The following is a 17,237-nucleotide window of genomic DNA, read 5'->3' as shown; positions in this document are numbered from 1 at the left end:
ATTTTATGAGCTTATGGAATGGAATCAAATATACAGGAAAGAGCACTGAAATGGGAGAGAGATGACTGGTGAGTGACCAGGAGGTCACCAAAGAGATGCTGGGGGAGGAGGAAAATAAGAGAGAAATGGCTGAGAAAGGAAAAATGAGGCAGGGGCGAGCCAGCTCCCTTTTTCCATGTCTTTTTCCAAGTCTGCAGTTCAGAGCAACACAGTGTTGCCTGTATCCAGTATTAGTAACATAATCAGAGAGAAAAACATGGAAGGAATAGACACTACCAAAAGTAAATTAGAGATTGACAATAAAGATTGTTATTATACCTTTCTGTTGTGGTGTGACTGGACAAGACTGAGTGTTTTATCTGTAAGATAAGGAGGAAAAAATATTCTTTACACCAAGAAGAGCCTATCAGGTTTCTTAAACTTCACATTTTGTAAAATCCAAACTGGAGTCAGTGAAAGAACTAAGCATATGCTCACTATTTGTCTGAACTGGAGACTGTACACAGACAAACAAGAAAAGTGCTACATGATTACAGCATTAAAATATTGTTAAAAGACACCTCTTCCAGAAGCTAGCTAACTAGCAAGTGCAAAGGGAGACTCCATACAGCATGTGAACAAAGCTAAGGCAATGATGGTGGGAAGCACCAAACACATAACGTCCTTTATTTCGGGGGGGGGGGGGGGGGGGAGGAGGAAGAGGGGGAGTAAATAAAGAGACTTTGTCAAGAAACATGAGGCCAAGTTTCAGGTAAGATGAAGTAAACTCTCACTTCCCAGATGCAGTGAAGCATCTGCCTTCCTGTGTAGACCTTAATCTGCTGTTTGCTAGAGCTGCATCTGCAGTTGCTGTTCCAGGATTCAAGAAAGTGGCCTTGCCACTGAAAAGATAAGCTCACCAGCTCCTGCTGGCATATTATCATAGATATATACTGCAGTAACTTAAGAAGATAATAACTGCTATGAGCTCCCACAATGGATCAGCTTGGCATACAGCCAGGCTACACCACAGGCCCCAAAAGTTATTACCTAATAACTTTCACCTATCATTAAAAGTTGGAGATTGGTCACTGCTTATCCAAAACAAACAAACAAACAAAAGCCACTTGCAAGCGACAAGAAATACCAGAGCATGCCTAGCGGAATACTACTAACTACCTCATGGGTAAAAATTTCATTCTCGACTTCCACAAATGCTACTCTACGAAAAGGCTTTACTTTCCGTGCCAAGACTTCGAGAAGAGAATACAGGCTGCTACCTTGTTTGATCTGAGAACTGCTAAATGTGGGGATCCAGGCGGAGTCCGATGTAATAACTCAGAAGTAAAGGCAGTATTTGCAATCTGCATACATTCTTCAAGAGTCTTCAGGAAGGTGTCACAGGTTGATTTCAACAGAGCTCCCACATCAATCCCGCTCTGTGAGAAGAAACCAATTAGGAGACATTGAACTGGGAGCATCCATCAACAAAGCCCACTATTAATACAGTCCTGATTCCTGTTTTACTTGAATTAAAACGCAAAATGCCAGCTTCTCAGAGAGCTGGCATCACCTAGTACTGAGACTATGTCCCCTCACAGCACTACTGCTCTTGCTGGCCTCTCACTACAACAAGCTCAGTATGCTTGCATTTTAACAGCAATGTCTGTTCGTGTCACTTATCTCTGGCTTTAAAAGTATATTACATACAAGCCTCGGCGTATTCGACAGTGGCATTCCAGAAGACACTACTGACAAGAGAAATTAAGAGCAAACAAGTGAAATGAATACACAGTGATGTGAAGATGCAATAATTTCAAAAAGATCTCACGAGCAAAAAATCACTGCAACCAAACAAGCAGAAGGTATCACTTGACACAAAACTCTTCATCTCTGCAGAAGTGTACCTATTGATGCCGAAATGCTTTTAGCAATAAACCCTCCCAGTTAAATAGCTGCAAGACAAGGGAAAGTGAGTATTCCCCCATACTAGTGAACTATGAGCTGGATAAACACAGCATTAGGTGGTTTGTTGCTGACATCTGTAAGCTGCAAGTTGTAACAGAGCCTTTTAGTCATTTATATATGACATCGTGGATGCTACTGCATCTATACTACACTGATGCACTGTAAAGAGTTTCAAGTGTCTTTAGGGAGAGGGTTTGGACATGCAGATGGTTAACCTTCAAGTGCTCTGTCTGCCTGTTCTGCACTTCAGGACAGGGGTCTCTTCCTAGAGAGGTCTTGGACCTCCCACACCTTCTTTCCTACATGCTTCTCTGGGAAGCTACAGGCCTCTCTATTCACACACTTACTCCCAAATCAAGGGGCAGATCATTAACAGTAGGAGACCCTTTTTAAATGAGGCTTCTTTGCTCAGAACAATATGTAGAACAAATTTGTTTTCTCTTAAGGTTTGAAACTGTAACTGTTAGTTAATTGCAGAGGCTACCAGAGCAGTTCTTTCTCTCAATTTTGCTTCTTTGAGGTCTGTGTTATCTCTTGCCCTTTTAAGAACTTTAATTGAGAACAGGATTTTTTTTTTTTTTCCCAGAAGTAAGGTTGCTGTTCAGAATCATTAAAATCCAATTAGGGGCAGACAAACTCGCACTTCTTGCAAGCTATCTTTTTATTAAAAACATTTTTTGCCTTTTTGATTCACTAAATACACCTGACCATCTACATTAAAATAGGAGACATCGATAGGTTATTATCTAGGTCTCCAGGACCCTAAGGTCGTCTCACTACGTACTACCCAACATAAAGTTATTTGCTACCTTTCTTTATAACAATACAGTACTATTTCATTAAACAAGAACTACTCTCTGCAGGTATGTTACTTCCCACATGACCTCAGCTGAAAGACAGCACAATACAAAGTAGCTATGAACGAAGACTGCATTGGCTAATCAGAAGTTCAGAATACTCAAGACTTTGCAGAGCTGGTCTACATGAAAAATGGAGCTGTACCTCTGGATCTGATACATCAGAAATGCTGGCTTCCTTTGTTTTATGCACTTGCTGAACAAGGAGGTTACAGTACAGTCTAAGTTCAGACATTTTAGTTTTCAAGGCTTCCGTGTTTTCAGTGAACTCTGAAAATGAAACAAAAGAAGAGTTAGATTTATTCTACCCATCTTGCAATACATGATTTTGGAGACTGCTGAAATAGTATTATGCAGCCTAATTCAATCAATACTTCTTCATTTCAAACAACATTTTCTATCAGCTCAAAAAGATAGAGACTTCATCTAGGTTGACCATAAATTCCACTCGTGACAGGTGAAAACATATTTAATCTTTTTGCTATCGCAGACAGGAACAACATGTTCCAACTAGGCTTTTCCAGAACTTAAAACATAACGCAAAAACTTAGAACAAAGAGAAAAGAACTAAGTACGGTGCATTTGACCTCAACAAGCCTCTTCAATAGGACTAAAAACAAAATATATGATGTTTAAGGGTTTATCAAATCTAAAGTCCAAACAAATACACTGTTAATTAGAGGACTGAGGTTCTTAGTTGAAAATACAAGAGGGAAAAGACTTGTTCTTTCTGACAAAAAATTATTTAATATATATTATAGAATCACAGAAGAGTTGAAGTTGGAAGGGACCTCTGGAGATCGTCTCGTCCAACCTCCCTGCTCACAGCAGGGTCAGCTAGAGGAGGTTGCCCCAGGACCGCGTGTAGCTGAGTTTTGAATACTGCCAAGGATGGAGGCTCCACAACCTCCCTGCGCAACCTGTTCCAGTGTTTAACTTTATCACAGTAAAAATAGTTTTCCTCATGTCTGAACAGAATTTCTTGTATTTCAATTTGTGCCCATTGCCTCTTGTCCATTCACAGGATACCACTGAGAAGAATCCAACTCCATCTTCTTTATACCCTCCCATCAGATTTTTATACACATTGATAAGATCCCCCAGAACCTTCTCTTCTCCAGACTAAACAATCCCAAGTTCTCTCAGGCTCTCCCCATATATCAGATGCTCCAGTCCCTTAATCATCTTAATGGCCCTTTGCTGGACTTGTTCCAGCGTGTCCACGTCTGTCTTGTACTGGGGAGCTCAGAACTGGGCACAGTACTCCAGATACCTTTTGATTAATAGTCAATCTGAGATTTTTCAGAAGTAACTTTTAGACATTAGAGTCCCAGAACTAATAATGCCATGTAATAAATTGATTTATATTTTAACAAGACTAACATAGTTCAGTTCCGCAAACACATCAGTAGCTTTTCACCCTGTACTACCACACGTCAATTCATAGACATAGTTTTGTTCAGCATCTTTGTGATTTCATATAGGCATTGTGCATCAGGCCCCCATTTTATTCAGGGCTCTACACTAGCATCTCCTGCTGAGAGTCAGTTTGAACTGGCATTTGCACAGCCTAGCGAAGATGCATGCTATGGCTAGCAGAGGAGAAGCTATTCCTCACCTCAGGGAAAGATAAGAGTAAGAATCCCTCAAGCACTTGCTGAGGGATCACTGATTTATTAACAATCATCTTCTCGTTCACCATCTTTATGTAGCGGTTCTACCTACATCTTCTATGTAGGGCTGAGGTTGCACCTGGCTAAGACATAAGGTCTCACATTGTGACTCATGAATAACACCAAGTTTGTAAGCCAGCGGGCTTTTCTTCGTGAAAGTGGAGATGCTCAGAAAAAGCCAAGAGATAAGTAAATTAATATTCATAGCTTGACTATGATCAGATTTCAGTTTCTGAAGACTAGTATGCATATTTAAGATCAATTGCAAATCTTTAATTACCAAAGGATATTTGAAGGGCACAGACAGCCCAGTTAGAATACAGAAGTAAAAGGTCTGAGAAACTGGAAAGCTAAAGAGGAACTAGTATGAGGCAGCAGGTCAGGAGACAGGTGGAGGGGACTTACCTCCACGTACAAACAGAAACAGTCTCATCCCAGGAACCCACAGCCTGAAGTTAGTCATTCCTTGTACTCAAGAAAGCTATCAGCCCACAGTTTTCAAATGATTCATACATAGCATATTTTAAGGAAAAGCCAAAGTTTTCAAATCCCCGCATTATGAGTTAATGGCTGAGATTTCTAGCGAAAATCCTCATGTGGTTTGGCTTTCAGTGGCACTGAAGACCTACAGCACTTATTGGACACAGACTTCAGGCACAGATTTTGTCATCCTTGTGTGCACAGCCTAGGGCAACGATGGGAAAATAAGAAGTAAACAGGACGTGACCAGCAAAAGCAAGATCTTGCCTTTTTCCTTCTGCGTCCTGCTGTCTGTCAGACAGGCTTTGGCAGTTCCTAGTGCAACCAGCCACTTCTGCCTCTCAACTGCATTTCTTGCCTTCAGATAGAAGTATTGTTCCCCTGGGATGATCAGATCCATTCGCGTGTTATCTGCGGGATGAACTAGAGGCAACACAGATTTCAGGCCAGACTTCTCCTAGTAAGCATGGCACACGTTTCCCTTCCCTCCCCAAATGAATATGCCAACAGATATGTATGTGGCAGGTCAAATAACAACAGGAGAACAGGAACCAATAGCCCCAAACTTTCCTCATTGCCATTCTGCAACCCCTCAACTGAATTAGAGAACAGACAGGACACACATGCAAAACAGGTGTGGGACAAAAAGCTATGAAACACAATTTTGTGGCTAGTACATTATCATCTGTCAGTCTTTACAGAAAGGGCATTCTCTTTTGGCAAGCCTCTCTTTTGGTTTCCCTGCCCACAACTGACCTTCAAAGTCATGACAAGTCAGTCATCAGCAGTAAGCAGGTCTAGTATTGAGGTTTATTACTCACATTTCTAGCTTCAACTCTGTGCCTAGGAAGCCATTTAAAGCTGTGTGCCCTTTTACCATGGATGAAGAAAAATAATGACACACCTCCATGTAAAATATCCATTATATTAGAAACTTGCAGTTCTTGTAACATTTTCAAAATACTATAGAATAAAAACTTGCATATAGATCAAGTTACTGAGTTACTACAAATACCTAAGAAAGAAATCAAGATGCCAGATAGCTCTTGTGACCTGAAGTCTCATCTCAAACACAACATATACTTATCGGACAACATTTGTTCAAGGAGTGCTACTGTATCTTACTGACCTTGAATTTCACACACAGCCATTTGAATGCTTCCCTTACAACCCTTCCAGGCATCTTCCTGAGAATCATAATAGGACAAGATACCACCACAGAGAAGAAACCATCGAGGCTGCCAACCTGAAAAACAAAAGTTGTATTTCTCAGTTACTTCTCTCCCAGGAATCCCAAAATTTCTTTAGTTCAAGAATCACCACAAATAAGACCCTCACCAAAGATTCAAGAGCAATTCACTCAGAAAAAGTAATCCGTTTGAACAGGTAAGATTCTGTGGACAGGCCTGGGTGTTGTGTAAACACACCAGCAAGCAGAGGTTGTGGTATACGTTTTATGCAGGTAGCTGGCCTCAGAGGCTCTCAGCTAAACCTCGGTGGTATGTTTCCGAGATGCCATATGCCAAGCTCAGTAGTTTTACTAACATGTTATTACCAGCTCTTTTTCAAAACTAGCTTTTCAGTCCAATACCTCTCAATTCCTCCTATCACTCACCAATCACCTCTTCACTCTTTCCAAAAGTCACTCCAGCTTTCTCATCTTACATGTCTTCGTTCCCTACCAAAAGGCTGGTCAAACCAGCTTGAGAAACAAGAGCCAAGAGACTGAAAGGCTCGTCAAACCACCTTGAGAAACAAAGGCCAAGAGACTCCTTTCTAAATCAAGAGAAAGGGGAACAGAAGGGGATGTGTTGATTTCTGAATCACTGTCTTCACTACGTACTTCACTACGTAGGAATCACTGCGTACTTCTAAATAGCTCTTGAAATGCCCATGCCGCCCAGAGAGAGAGAAAGGGAGAGAAAAAGTCATTAATTAATAATTTGTACTCCTGGATCCATCCCCAGAGAACAATCAAAACATCAGGCTAGATAAAAAAAAACAAACATTGCCCGGGACTCCATCACAGTAGTCTTGGGTAGCACTTCTGCCCACCCTGCTGCCCAACCTCAGAACTAAATAACATCTTTTGTTCTCTTCTTTTGGAAGCGCTTCTCCAACACCAAAACACACAAACGAACAAGCCATGACAGCTGGCATTTGCGTCTAATAAAATAAAAGCTCATTAACATAAGAAGCAGTAAGACAGCAGTGTTCACTGGAGGAAATAGGCTTACGTTACTGAGCTGCAACATGCTTCCCCAGTCAGGCCCAGCAGAGATGAGATACCCAAGTTCCAGTGCTGTGCTGGAAAACTAAAACTTGGGAACAGACAACAGGGAAAAAAAAGAAAAAAGAAAAGAATTGGTGGCTTAAGCTACACCAAGCACAACTCAATTCAAGTTCATAAAACTCTAAAGCCATATGCAAATAGCAGCAGTGTGGCTCATTTTTGTTTACAAGCAATACTATGGCACCAGGGCCAACCTGCTCCAAGAGACTACCGAACCTTGGGGGTGGCGGGAAAACAAACAGAAATCTTTTTTCCACACACTTCTAAAGCTACTCCAATATTTTCTCAAAGAATATAAAAACCATTATAAATGTCAAAGTAATCTCAATACTTCTGCTTTATTTATCTGAGGGAAAAAAAGGAAAGAACGAGACCAAAATAAAAAAAGGAAATGAAAAGCTTGTTTTTTCTTTGTCTTTCCACCAAAATAAAGAAATCATCCTACAAGTCCTTATTGATATGGGGAACTTGCCTAAAAAGAAAGAAAGAAAGAAAGAAAAAGTGCTTGTTCTTCAAAGAGGAGCTGTAAAATGCTTCAGCCAGGCAATGGCACAGAACCAACCCTTTAAATAACGTGCAGCCCTGCAGTCAATACACACCTCTAATCCAGTCTGGAGATCCTGCTGCTGCACGCCAACGGGTTTTGGCTATGGCCCTATGGCTCACAATAGCAGCTGACCCTCCAAGAAATTACAGCCTGTCACTCAAAGGCTGTGCGACTGATTAGCCAGCACACAAAACCTCTGCCTCCAACACACTGGAGACTGGTTAAAAACATGCTGTGAGCCAATATATTTTGTTGAGGGCTTTTGGGTTTTTTTTGTTGTTGTTGTTGTTTTGGGGTAGAGTATTTTTGAGGGAGAAGAGAGAGAGCAGCAATTGTCTGTCTTGCTTTGCAGAACTCTTCTGTATTAGATGAGTACTAAAAAGACAACGATATGCAATTATTAACTAGGACACCATATATTTTCAGAACATAATTTGTTACCCTAATAAAAATACATTTTTCCTCTTAAGGGAAACCCATGAAAACAACAGCAAGGTTCTCTCTGAAGATGTCCTAACCTCCTGGACCTCAATGACACTGACTCAGCAGCCACGGAAACGTTATCCTAAACGACTAGCTAAAAAGAACGTGTGACTGACAAATCATGGACACCGCAACAGGGATGCAATCTTCAATTACAGGAGCGTGACACTTGCAGACAAGCAAAGAGCAGACAAGAAAATCCAAAGCAACAAAGAGTCACTCCATGAACACAAATCTCAGGCTTACTCAGTCTTATTCTCTCCCCATTAACTCTCCGAGGAAAACCGCAAAGTGTGGGCCTAAGTAGTCAGACTTTATCTGATAGAAAGTTAAAGCTGAATCCTTCAGGGCCTTAATGGTGACAGCAAAGTCACATTTCTGAAGAAGAATTTACTAAGCTTATTTACACTGCTGGTGCACAGGGCAGGACAAAACATAGCTCATACTTCCACAGCTTTGCTCAGCCTCCCAGAGCCATTAACAGTAAAAATTGACCTTGCTGGCAGAAAAAGCTGATAAAATGCAAGGCACATGAAAAGCAAATAGTAGCTTAAGAGCCCAGTCACAGGAGACTGAATGAAGAGATTCCAGACAACTTGGCAGACACTGGTTGAAGTCCTAACAGATATTGCACCCTTGTGCAAAACTCAAAATTAGCACCTTTAGTACCTGGAAGATCTGATATTGTCCATCATAAAAACAGATATCTAAGGATTCAGTGTTTGTTAAGGATTTAGCATTTCTTTAGAAGTTTCCACTGCCTACTTCCACTGTTACACTTCAGGAAGCCTGGATGCAATTATCACTGAGCAAACTTGACGTTTCTTGATAACACAGTTGAAATTTGGACATAATTCAAACTTTAATGTTGCACAACTCATATTCCAGAAAGCACTAGTTCCAAAGTGCCAAGCCTGAAGGAAGAAAAACCACTTGAAGGCATGTAGATCATGTCAGACATCCACAAAGCCAACCCATTTGGGAGAACTACATACTCAAGAAGTCAAACTTACAACCTGGAAAACAAGCTGCAATTAAGAGATGCCAGTTTCAGTTGCATCTCACAGCAAGCACAAGCAATATCCATCCTTTCACGTAACCCTGGATCAAATGAAGCGGTGCTACATCTTCAGCATACCACCACCTACCACCACCTTTATCTCCCAACACCAAAGGGCAGATGAATTACAGCTTCCGCCCAGCACCGCGTCCAAGATCGGCAGCTGTGTGAAAGCTGCACAAAACTCAGTGCAAACAAGACCACGGCAGCGCGAGTATGTGACAAAAAGAGAGAGAAAAGGCAGCAGGCATCCTCCTCCAGTTATCAGTGCTGACTTAAGTCTATGAACACCATGAAGTTTGCATCTTTGTTAAAACCCAGCCTGCTCCTGGTTTTTCAGATAGCAGCTGCAGCCCAGAATACACTGCCCTCGCCTTATATAACTTACTGCTGGAACGTGGCACTCATACACAAAATGCCTTGCTGTTATGAAAAAAAGTCAAATTTTTCAGTTAGAGGATGCATCTCTAACGGCTAAAACACAGGACCGAGTCAAAAGATCCTATTTTCAGCTTAGGAGAAAGACTGCTGAACTGCCCTGGGTCATGCTGAAAAAGTTTACTTCTGCACTGAGCTCCCTGTGTTTCCTTAGCTATATAACACAGACATTTCATACTGGTCCAAAAGGTACATTGTTGGGCTTAATGCATGTCTCTGTGGATATCTGTACGGAATTAAGGCTACAGAAATCTCCATGTTGCAAATGGACAAAACAGTAGTTTTGAAAAATCTCAATTTGCTTCCCAGCGCTAGACACCCACACACTAAATCTTAGAATTCAGCTCTTGGAAAACCAATTGTGTGTGTACCTTTTGTGAGACTCAGTTTGATTCATTTTGTTGCACATTTAACTGTTGTCAGTCACCACAGTGTTCCTACTCAGGAACAAGCTGCGTTTAGCATAAGAATATCTTGCAAAGACCAGACTTGAAGCTTTCTCATACCGTGAGCAGAACTAAAACGGTAAAGGGTTATCTTGACATAAGCCATGTGCACCAAAACTGCTGTCTGCTCTTTACGTATAGTCTTCTACACAGAAAATACCACAGGGAAGGGGGATCTGAGGCACTGGTTGCATTTTGCAACCTTAATCAATTCTGCAGTGAATTTTGTAGTGACAGTATAAAAATCCACAGTCTTCACCCATGAAGGACAGTGCAAGTGCAGACAAGTGTGTCACAGTTCATATATCCCCTGCGAGCTATTATCCCCTCACCTAGAGCCCCTTAAATCAACAAAATTTAAAAAACTTAGCACTTCAGCAATTTTATCACTTCTTAAGCAGATTTATCACTTGTTTGAGAAATCTTAGAGGTTCAAGTGAAGCAGGCAACAGCTAGAACTGCTATAACACAGTGATCGTCTCCCAAATTATTTTCTCATGGAAGTCCTACAAAGCCCACCCACCCTCCTTTCCAAATCCAACTGTTCGTGCAGTGCTCGAAGCACTGAAAAATAATTCTGCCTTCACTGGGCAACTGGGCCTGCTTGTTTATTTGCAAATGAATTTGATTCCAGTGGCCAGGTATCAGTCCTCAGAAGGGATGGAGAGAACAGCATACAAGCAGTCAGACATCTTCAAAGTGGACACAATGAATGGATGAAGAGGGCAGAGAGGTGATTTTCTGAGGGCAATGGAGGCAAGAGTTCAATAACTCAGGTCACTGTTTGCAACAAAACGTTCAGCTCTTGACAGTTCCTAAGGATTTTCCACCTCTGTTTACAGTGCTGAGGCCAAGCAAACTAGCAGCTCCTATCTCTGATCGGTGGCGTGGTTACTAGGCTGGATTTGTTGCGTTGACCCAGTCTAGTTAAACACACACGATGGCACGTCTTATACCATGCAGAGGTAAAGACAAAATGCAGAGGCACCAGTACTGCTGCATAGCTGGTGGGAAACTCTACGCAGCTACGTGGGCTATATGGCATTGCTCCAGCACCCTCCCCTACACAAGGAGAGAAGAGGCACCCTTTCCAATTCCTGCAGCCTCATCAAACTTGCTCTGCTACTGAAGTCCTAAAAAGGTTAGACAAAAGTAAGGTTGCTGCATAGAGGGGAGGAAAAAAAAAAAGAGAGAGAGGAGTGGAGGAGGGAAGAGAGAGAGGTGAGAATGAAGGTCAAACCACACAAACACAGTCACGCAAAATCCAAAGAGAGCGAACTGACTCGTCAGGGAAGGAACCTGGGTGAGAAGTGCAGCCAGGCCTGGGTGAGACTCTGCAGTCCACCTCAGCCGACATCCAGTCTCAGAGCAATTACTATCAGTAATACTGGCCAGATCACAGCTCTGGAAACAGAAAACTCAGCTGTCTAGTTGCAGCTCCACAAAAGCCAGTCTCTGCTTTTGCATCATCAGAACCTGGACTAGACCCAAGAGGGCCAAAAAGAAGAGAAAAGAATGATAAGCAAGAGCTTTTTGAGAATTAAATATCTACTAGAGTGCAAAGCTTTCAATGACTGCTTCCTTTTGTGGAAACATAGAGGACCTTGAAATCAACTGCAAGTATACTTGTTTCCCGTTCTAAAAGGTCAGATTTCTTAAATCCAACTCCTGGAACTGAGTCACTCTAAGCAGCATTGGCATGTGCATCCAGAACACATCTATACAAGCTAATGCTCTTTCTTTAGTCTCCTCCAAGTCTGTTAAGGAATTCCGAATCATTAGAGATAGGAGTAATTTAAAGCTTTATATGCAGCCTGAGATTTACTGCTTCGCGTGGTCTCTTGGCACATGACATAAACTGCAAGGAATTCAGAGCACAACAATAACATGGCAGTGAATGATTCACGAAGGAAGATGGGAAGAGCTGATGCTGGTATGGGGTATGATGCAGTATGACCAGTGACAGCATGAACGTGAGGACGTAATGCTTCAAGGAAGATGAGTTAACTCAGGGTTAGAGTTACTCAGCCCATTTTAAAAAGAGAGTATTTGAATACTAGGAAAGGCTTGGCTTTCTGGAGAAAAGTGATCAAAGCCATTTCACTGATCATATAGAGAATACTAGGCAGATCAGTGGATGCCGTTGGTATTTTTCCATTTCTAATGACTAAGCCGCCTTTAATTCCCAAGCCAAGACCTGACACATTCCTTCCTTCCGGAGCGCAGCTGGAAACCTGCCTGTGGCTAGTTAGTGCAGGTAAAGCGTCTTATGCTGAAGATCTGAACTTAATTGAATTTCAGCAGGAGAGGAAAAGCAAACAAAAAATCCTGAAAGTGCCTAGCTATTGGATACAGAATTGAAGATGTTCCTCAACTCTATTCTCTTTTTCCCTAAGGGTAAGTGATAATTTATTCATTCTATAAACCTTGTGAGAATCCAAACTCTCAGATTATTTTTACAAGGTAATCTCCAAAGACTAGAGATTTTTCTTCATTAGTAAGTAAATTTAACGAAACAGCTCAAGTTCAAGTAGGGATCTCATGTGGGAGACAGTTCCCAAACAGCAGAGAAGAGCAGTTCATTTCACCTCTCTCCCCTTCTCTATTCTGCAGTTATTATCCCCCAGGCTGAAAACCGTCACGTTACAACATTACAATTAGGAGTCAGCTTTGATGCTGCCCGTGCCAGAACGCTTTGTGCTCAGCGAGGACCACGGGCTGCCACGACCGACTGCGGAGGAACGGAGAAGATCTAGGGTGATGCGCCGGTCACCCGGACGGCGTACTACAGCAGGCAGCACTGAAAGGAGAGCTACAGCCCCTCCATCCCTGCTGTAAACCCATCCCTAGCCTCCACAGCCGTTCGCCAAGCAATGCTGATCACAGAATCACAGAATCGTTTAGGTTGGAAGGGACCTCTGGAGATCATCTAGTCCAACCTCAAGCAGGGTCACCTAGAGCATATTGCCCAGGATCACATCCAGACGGGATTTGAATATCTCCAGGGAAGGAGACTCCACTACCTCTCTGGGCAACCTGTTCCAATGCTCAATGATGTTAGACAGAGTTTTGGCAAAGGATGAAACCCAGGAACTTTTAAAGATCAAACTACACGCTTTGACTGTGGGCTCAGCTGAGGCTAACCTACAAGCCTTCACTACTTAATATGCCCAGCTCTCGATGGCCTGAGGATTCATTAATTGAAGTCTGCAGAGGCATCATATGTTTACCCAAGCGAAAAAAGTGCTATCACAATTACTACTTTAGAGTTAATCCTGCTTGCAGAGTGCCTGTTCCCTTATGGTTTTAACCAATTCAGTGGGGAAAGCATAGACAGGAGCAGTCTCAGAAGACACATTTATCGCAAGCACAAGATCCACAGCGGGTGCTCTCAGGCGAGGCCTCTGAGCATGCGTATCAGACCCAAAGCTGTCACACATGACTTCAACTTAAAAAGAAAAACTCGCTCGAGAACATGCTATCTGTCAGCCTTTTTATTCGGGCAAAGAAACCTCATCTAACTTCTCTAAATTCAGAGGTTTCAAAGGCAGCTTTGGGACACCTGCATGCAGAAACTACAGTGCGAGCAAAAAGATCAGTGGTAGGGCGGGGGGGGGACACCCACCTGCACAGAACAGAGCCCTGCTCCATCTCAGTACAAATAAAAAACTGTCTTTTGCTATCTGAAGAAACCAAAGAACACTAACACAGTTTATCCTAATCTATACAAAGCAAGTAAGTATATTTATTACTAAATAAGGTAACTCGTTTGAGCAATAAGGCAAGCTAATCTATCTCGCAACTGTTTGCGATCAAGCTGAGCTTTCTGACCTTTGCCCACGGACAACCCAACCCGCTTCCCACACCTGAAGCTTTCTCGCTGCCAATGACTCGGTAAGCTGCACGGCAGAACCAGCTCCCTGCCCAAGGGCTGTGAGGAAATACTCTCATGTGGACTTCACCTCTCCTGATGCTGATGACAGCACATGTTATAAGAAACAAAACGCCCAGAAGAGATTCAAGTACCAACAGACTCCACTGACTTCATCTTAAGGCAGCAAGAGAAGCTGTTCTCCTTTTCGAGAGTTTTAAGCCTGCTCTGCTGGCGGCTGTCTTATCTACTCTCTGATTATGTGAAACAAAGGCGCGTTCCTTATAATAAAGGAGGAAATGCCCTAAGATACCTGTTGCGTACATTTATGTCCCCCTAGTATTACCAACATAGGAGTATACACTGATATACAGAGATGGCTCCTATTTTAGCTACTTTTTGCTTATATCATTTACACCAAATTAGTTAACCTTGCACAAGAGGAAGCGCACTGGTGGCAGAACACGGATAGAAATAACTGTTATGGACGATCTGCTGAACCCTTATCCTACCTCCGGCTTCTGCGTCACCCCACGGTCCCACCTGGTTCCATCCTGTAGTTCTGCTACTGACAGCCATAAACACCATATTCTAACACTGAATATTTTCTGCGTTATTGCACAAATGTATAACCTAATGGCTTTAGGGCAGGAAGTCCTTTACATGCTCTCCATTATATGCCAAAAGAAGGTGCACGTAAGCATAGTCAGCTTACAGAATAGCACGTTTACTGTGCTCGGACACACAACGGACAGGCTTCCTACAGCCTAAGAACTTATCCTGCCAAGAAGGACAGAGAAGACACTGTTCGCCTATCTTCTCTGAAGAGCCTTGCTTGGTTTTCAGTTGTGGCGGGTCTCGCGCATCCAAGGAAAAGAGATTCCTTCATTCTGCATTAATTTGGACAGAGGTTTGCAAAGCATCTTCCTTCTTCATGAAGGGTGATTTGGCTGAAAGCGCATTTCAAGGAGACTAATGAGAAAAGTTAAATTTTGATGGTACCTGAAGTTTTCTCGTTCTTAGTCTGAATTCTGCCACCGAAACGGAGGGCAAGCCCAGCAAATCCTAGCACATCCACGTGCAGGCATGAATGCCCCAGCGCCAAATGCTGCTCAGTAGTCTAAATAAGTACTAGGTTTGTCCCGTGTCCCCCTCACTCCCTACATCTCATAGCACAAAAACAAGTGTGAGCGCTCCAAGCATGCCCCACGCCGAAGCGATGCAAAGAAAAACAAACACCTAAAGCTTTCTATCAGCTGGACCGTGGACATTATCATTATGGGGAAGGACTAACAACGCTGCCCGAGTTTTTGCAATCCAAGTGGAAGAGCCAAGCATGGCTGCTCCCGCAAAGGCCACAAAGTGAAGCCTCTCCTGCAAGAAATCCACGTCTGTGTGCTGAGACCTGACAATCTGACATCCTACTCTCCGAACAGCTATTGCCTAAAGGGGAAAAACTGTAGCAACCTTCTACTGCACCACTAAGTCCAGTCTCATGCACCACTCCCCACCACCTCAACCCCAAGTCACATGAATTCATGACCAGGCTGCCTTTCACCTTAGTTTTTGCTTTTTCTTTATCTAATTATAGCATCTAATACTTTCCTAACTAAAATGAAAGGTGCAACTGATCCAACTTCTTTAAAAAAAAAAAAAGAAAGAAAAAAAAGAAAAAAAATTCAGGCTGGAAGGCACCCCTCTTAACTGTACCTCAGAGCACGATTTCCACCAGGCAACCTCAAGGTCACACTTAATTCTTCTGACCATCAAGTTCCCAAATCGTTTCAACACATCACAGCGATGTTTACCCAAGGGAATACCCCATACCCACAAGCAACTACAAAGAATTACCCCAGGCTCCCACGCGTCCAGCAAACCTCACAGTAACACACGTAGCATGACAGACCTTTCCGGCCTCTGCAAAGTTTTGGGCGCCCCCACGTTTAATTCCCACAGAGGACTGGGTGACCGTGCACAGCTGCTCTTCACCTGCTACGAAAGTCAAGCACCTCAGGGCACAGGAGCACTCGAAAAAATTTCGACTCGGGGCCTGGAGCTAGTAGGACTGCCCCTTTATTTTTTGGGGCTTTCATGCAAATCCCCCACGTGTGACTTAATGTTGATACCTCTTGTTCCCAGAGGTCTGGGATTTTCCTAAAATTTACACTTGCAGAAGCAATTCAATAAAAGGCAGCAAAACCCTTCAGTTTCATAGGGGTGTACAAAAAGAGAAGGTTGCTGGTGCACATGACCTATGTGCAGCTAAAAAAAAAAAAAACCCACAAACAAAAAAACCCCAACCAGCAAACCCAGAGAATGTACAAGAAACCCCAAATAAAAGCCACAGCCCACAAAGGGACTAAACGCCTTCTCGAGGGCTGGATCGTGGTTCCCTGGTAATTTTGTTATACAGCTGAAGAAAAATAAGATAATTTAAAAAAAAAAAAAAACAAGAAGCACCCGAGCCAGTCCCCATGTCACAGCGAGGCTTGATTATGGCAACGTGGGGCCAGCGCTGGTCTGGATTCAATAAGTAAATATATATATATAGATAGATAGATAGATAGATTTACAAATAGCATAAATATTATATTTAGAAATATAAACTCATAAGCAGATTTTTTTTTAACTTTGTAAAAATATTACTCTACTTATTCCCCTACAAGAAACCGCCTCCTTCCCCCCCCCCCCCGCCCTGCAGACAGGCTGAGGACGGGCGGCAACTCACCACTCAGATAGTTGGTCCACTTGTACAGCACCCCCTCCATGGCGGCGGCGGCGGCGGCAGCGGGCGCCCGCCCCCATGCAGCGCGGCCGGGCTCCGGGCAGCGCCGCGCCGCCCCCCGGCGGAGTCACGCCGCCGGCCGCCGCCCCCCGCTACGGCCCCGCCGCCGCTGCCGCCGCGCCGCCACCGCCGGCGCCCTGGGCCATAGCGGGGCGCCGCCCTGCCGCCCGCCTTCCCTGGTCCCGGCCCCCGCCGCCACGCTCCTGGCGTAGAACCCGCAGCGCTCCCGCTCTGAAGAACGGCCTCGCAGCGCTAAGGAAGCGCAAACGGTTCTGAGAATCGCAACCCACGTGATCAGCCAGCGAAAGGCGGGGAGGCAGCCGTAGAACGCCCAAAGCAGGTGGCCTTCCACGGCCA

General features: G+C 43.4%; 1 protein-coding gene across 5 annotated transcripts in view; it reads right to left on the bottom strand.

Annotated features, from left to right (window-relative positions):
* PLEKHA8 (pleckstrin homology domain containing A8) overlaps positions 1-16,943 on the bottom strand; it is a 29,666-nt gene extending 12,723 nt beyond the window's left edge. For 2 of the 5 annotated variants that reach the window (XM_068935262.1, XM_068935263.1), the window contains exons 1-6: positions 16,824-16,943; positions 6,087-6,203; positions 5,225-5,380; positions 2,950-3,074; positions 1,260-1,418; positions 319-359 (exon numbers count right to left, since the gene is read on the bottom strand). In XM_068935262.1, the coding sequence (XP_068791363.1) occupies positions 319-359; positions 1,260-1,418; positions 2,950-3,074; positions 5,225-5,380; positions 6,087-6,203; positions 16,824-16,863 (638 nt within the window). In that variant the 5' untranslated portion in view covers positions 16,864-16,943. Of the gene's footprint in view, positions 1-318; positions 360-1,259; positions 1,419-2,949; positions 3,075-5,224; positions 5,381-6,086; positions 6,204-6,572; positions 6,592-16,001; positions 16,094-16,823 lie in introns of those variants that run through there. The other 3 variants (XM_068935265.1, XM_068935264.1, XM_068935266.1) reach the window with 3 other exon arrangements.
* Between the last annotated feature and the right edge of the window lie 294 nt (positions 16,944-17,237).

Source organism: Struthio camelus, chromosome 2 (assembly GCF_040807025.1).
Source record: "Struthio camelus isolate bStrCam1 chromosome 2, bStrCam1.hap1, whole genome shotgun sequence".
Taxonomy (NCBI): Eukaryota; Metazoa; Chordata; class Aves; order Struthioniformes; family Struthionidae; genus Struthio; species Struthio camelus.
The sequence above is the reverse complement of the archived record's forward strand: the minus strand, read 5'-3'. Positions and strand labels throughout refer to the sequence as shown.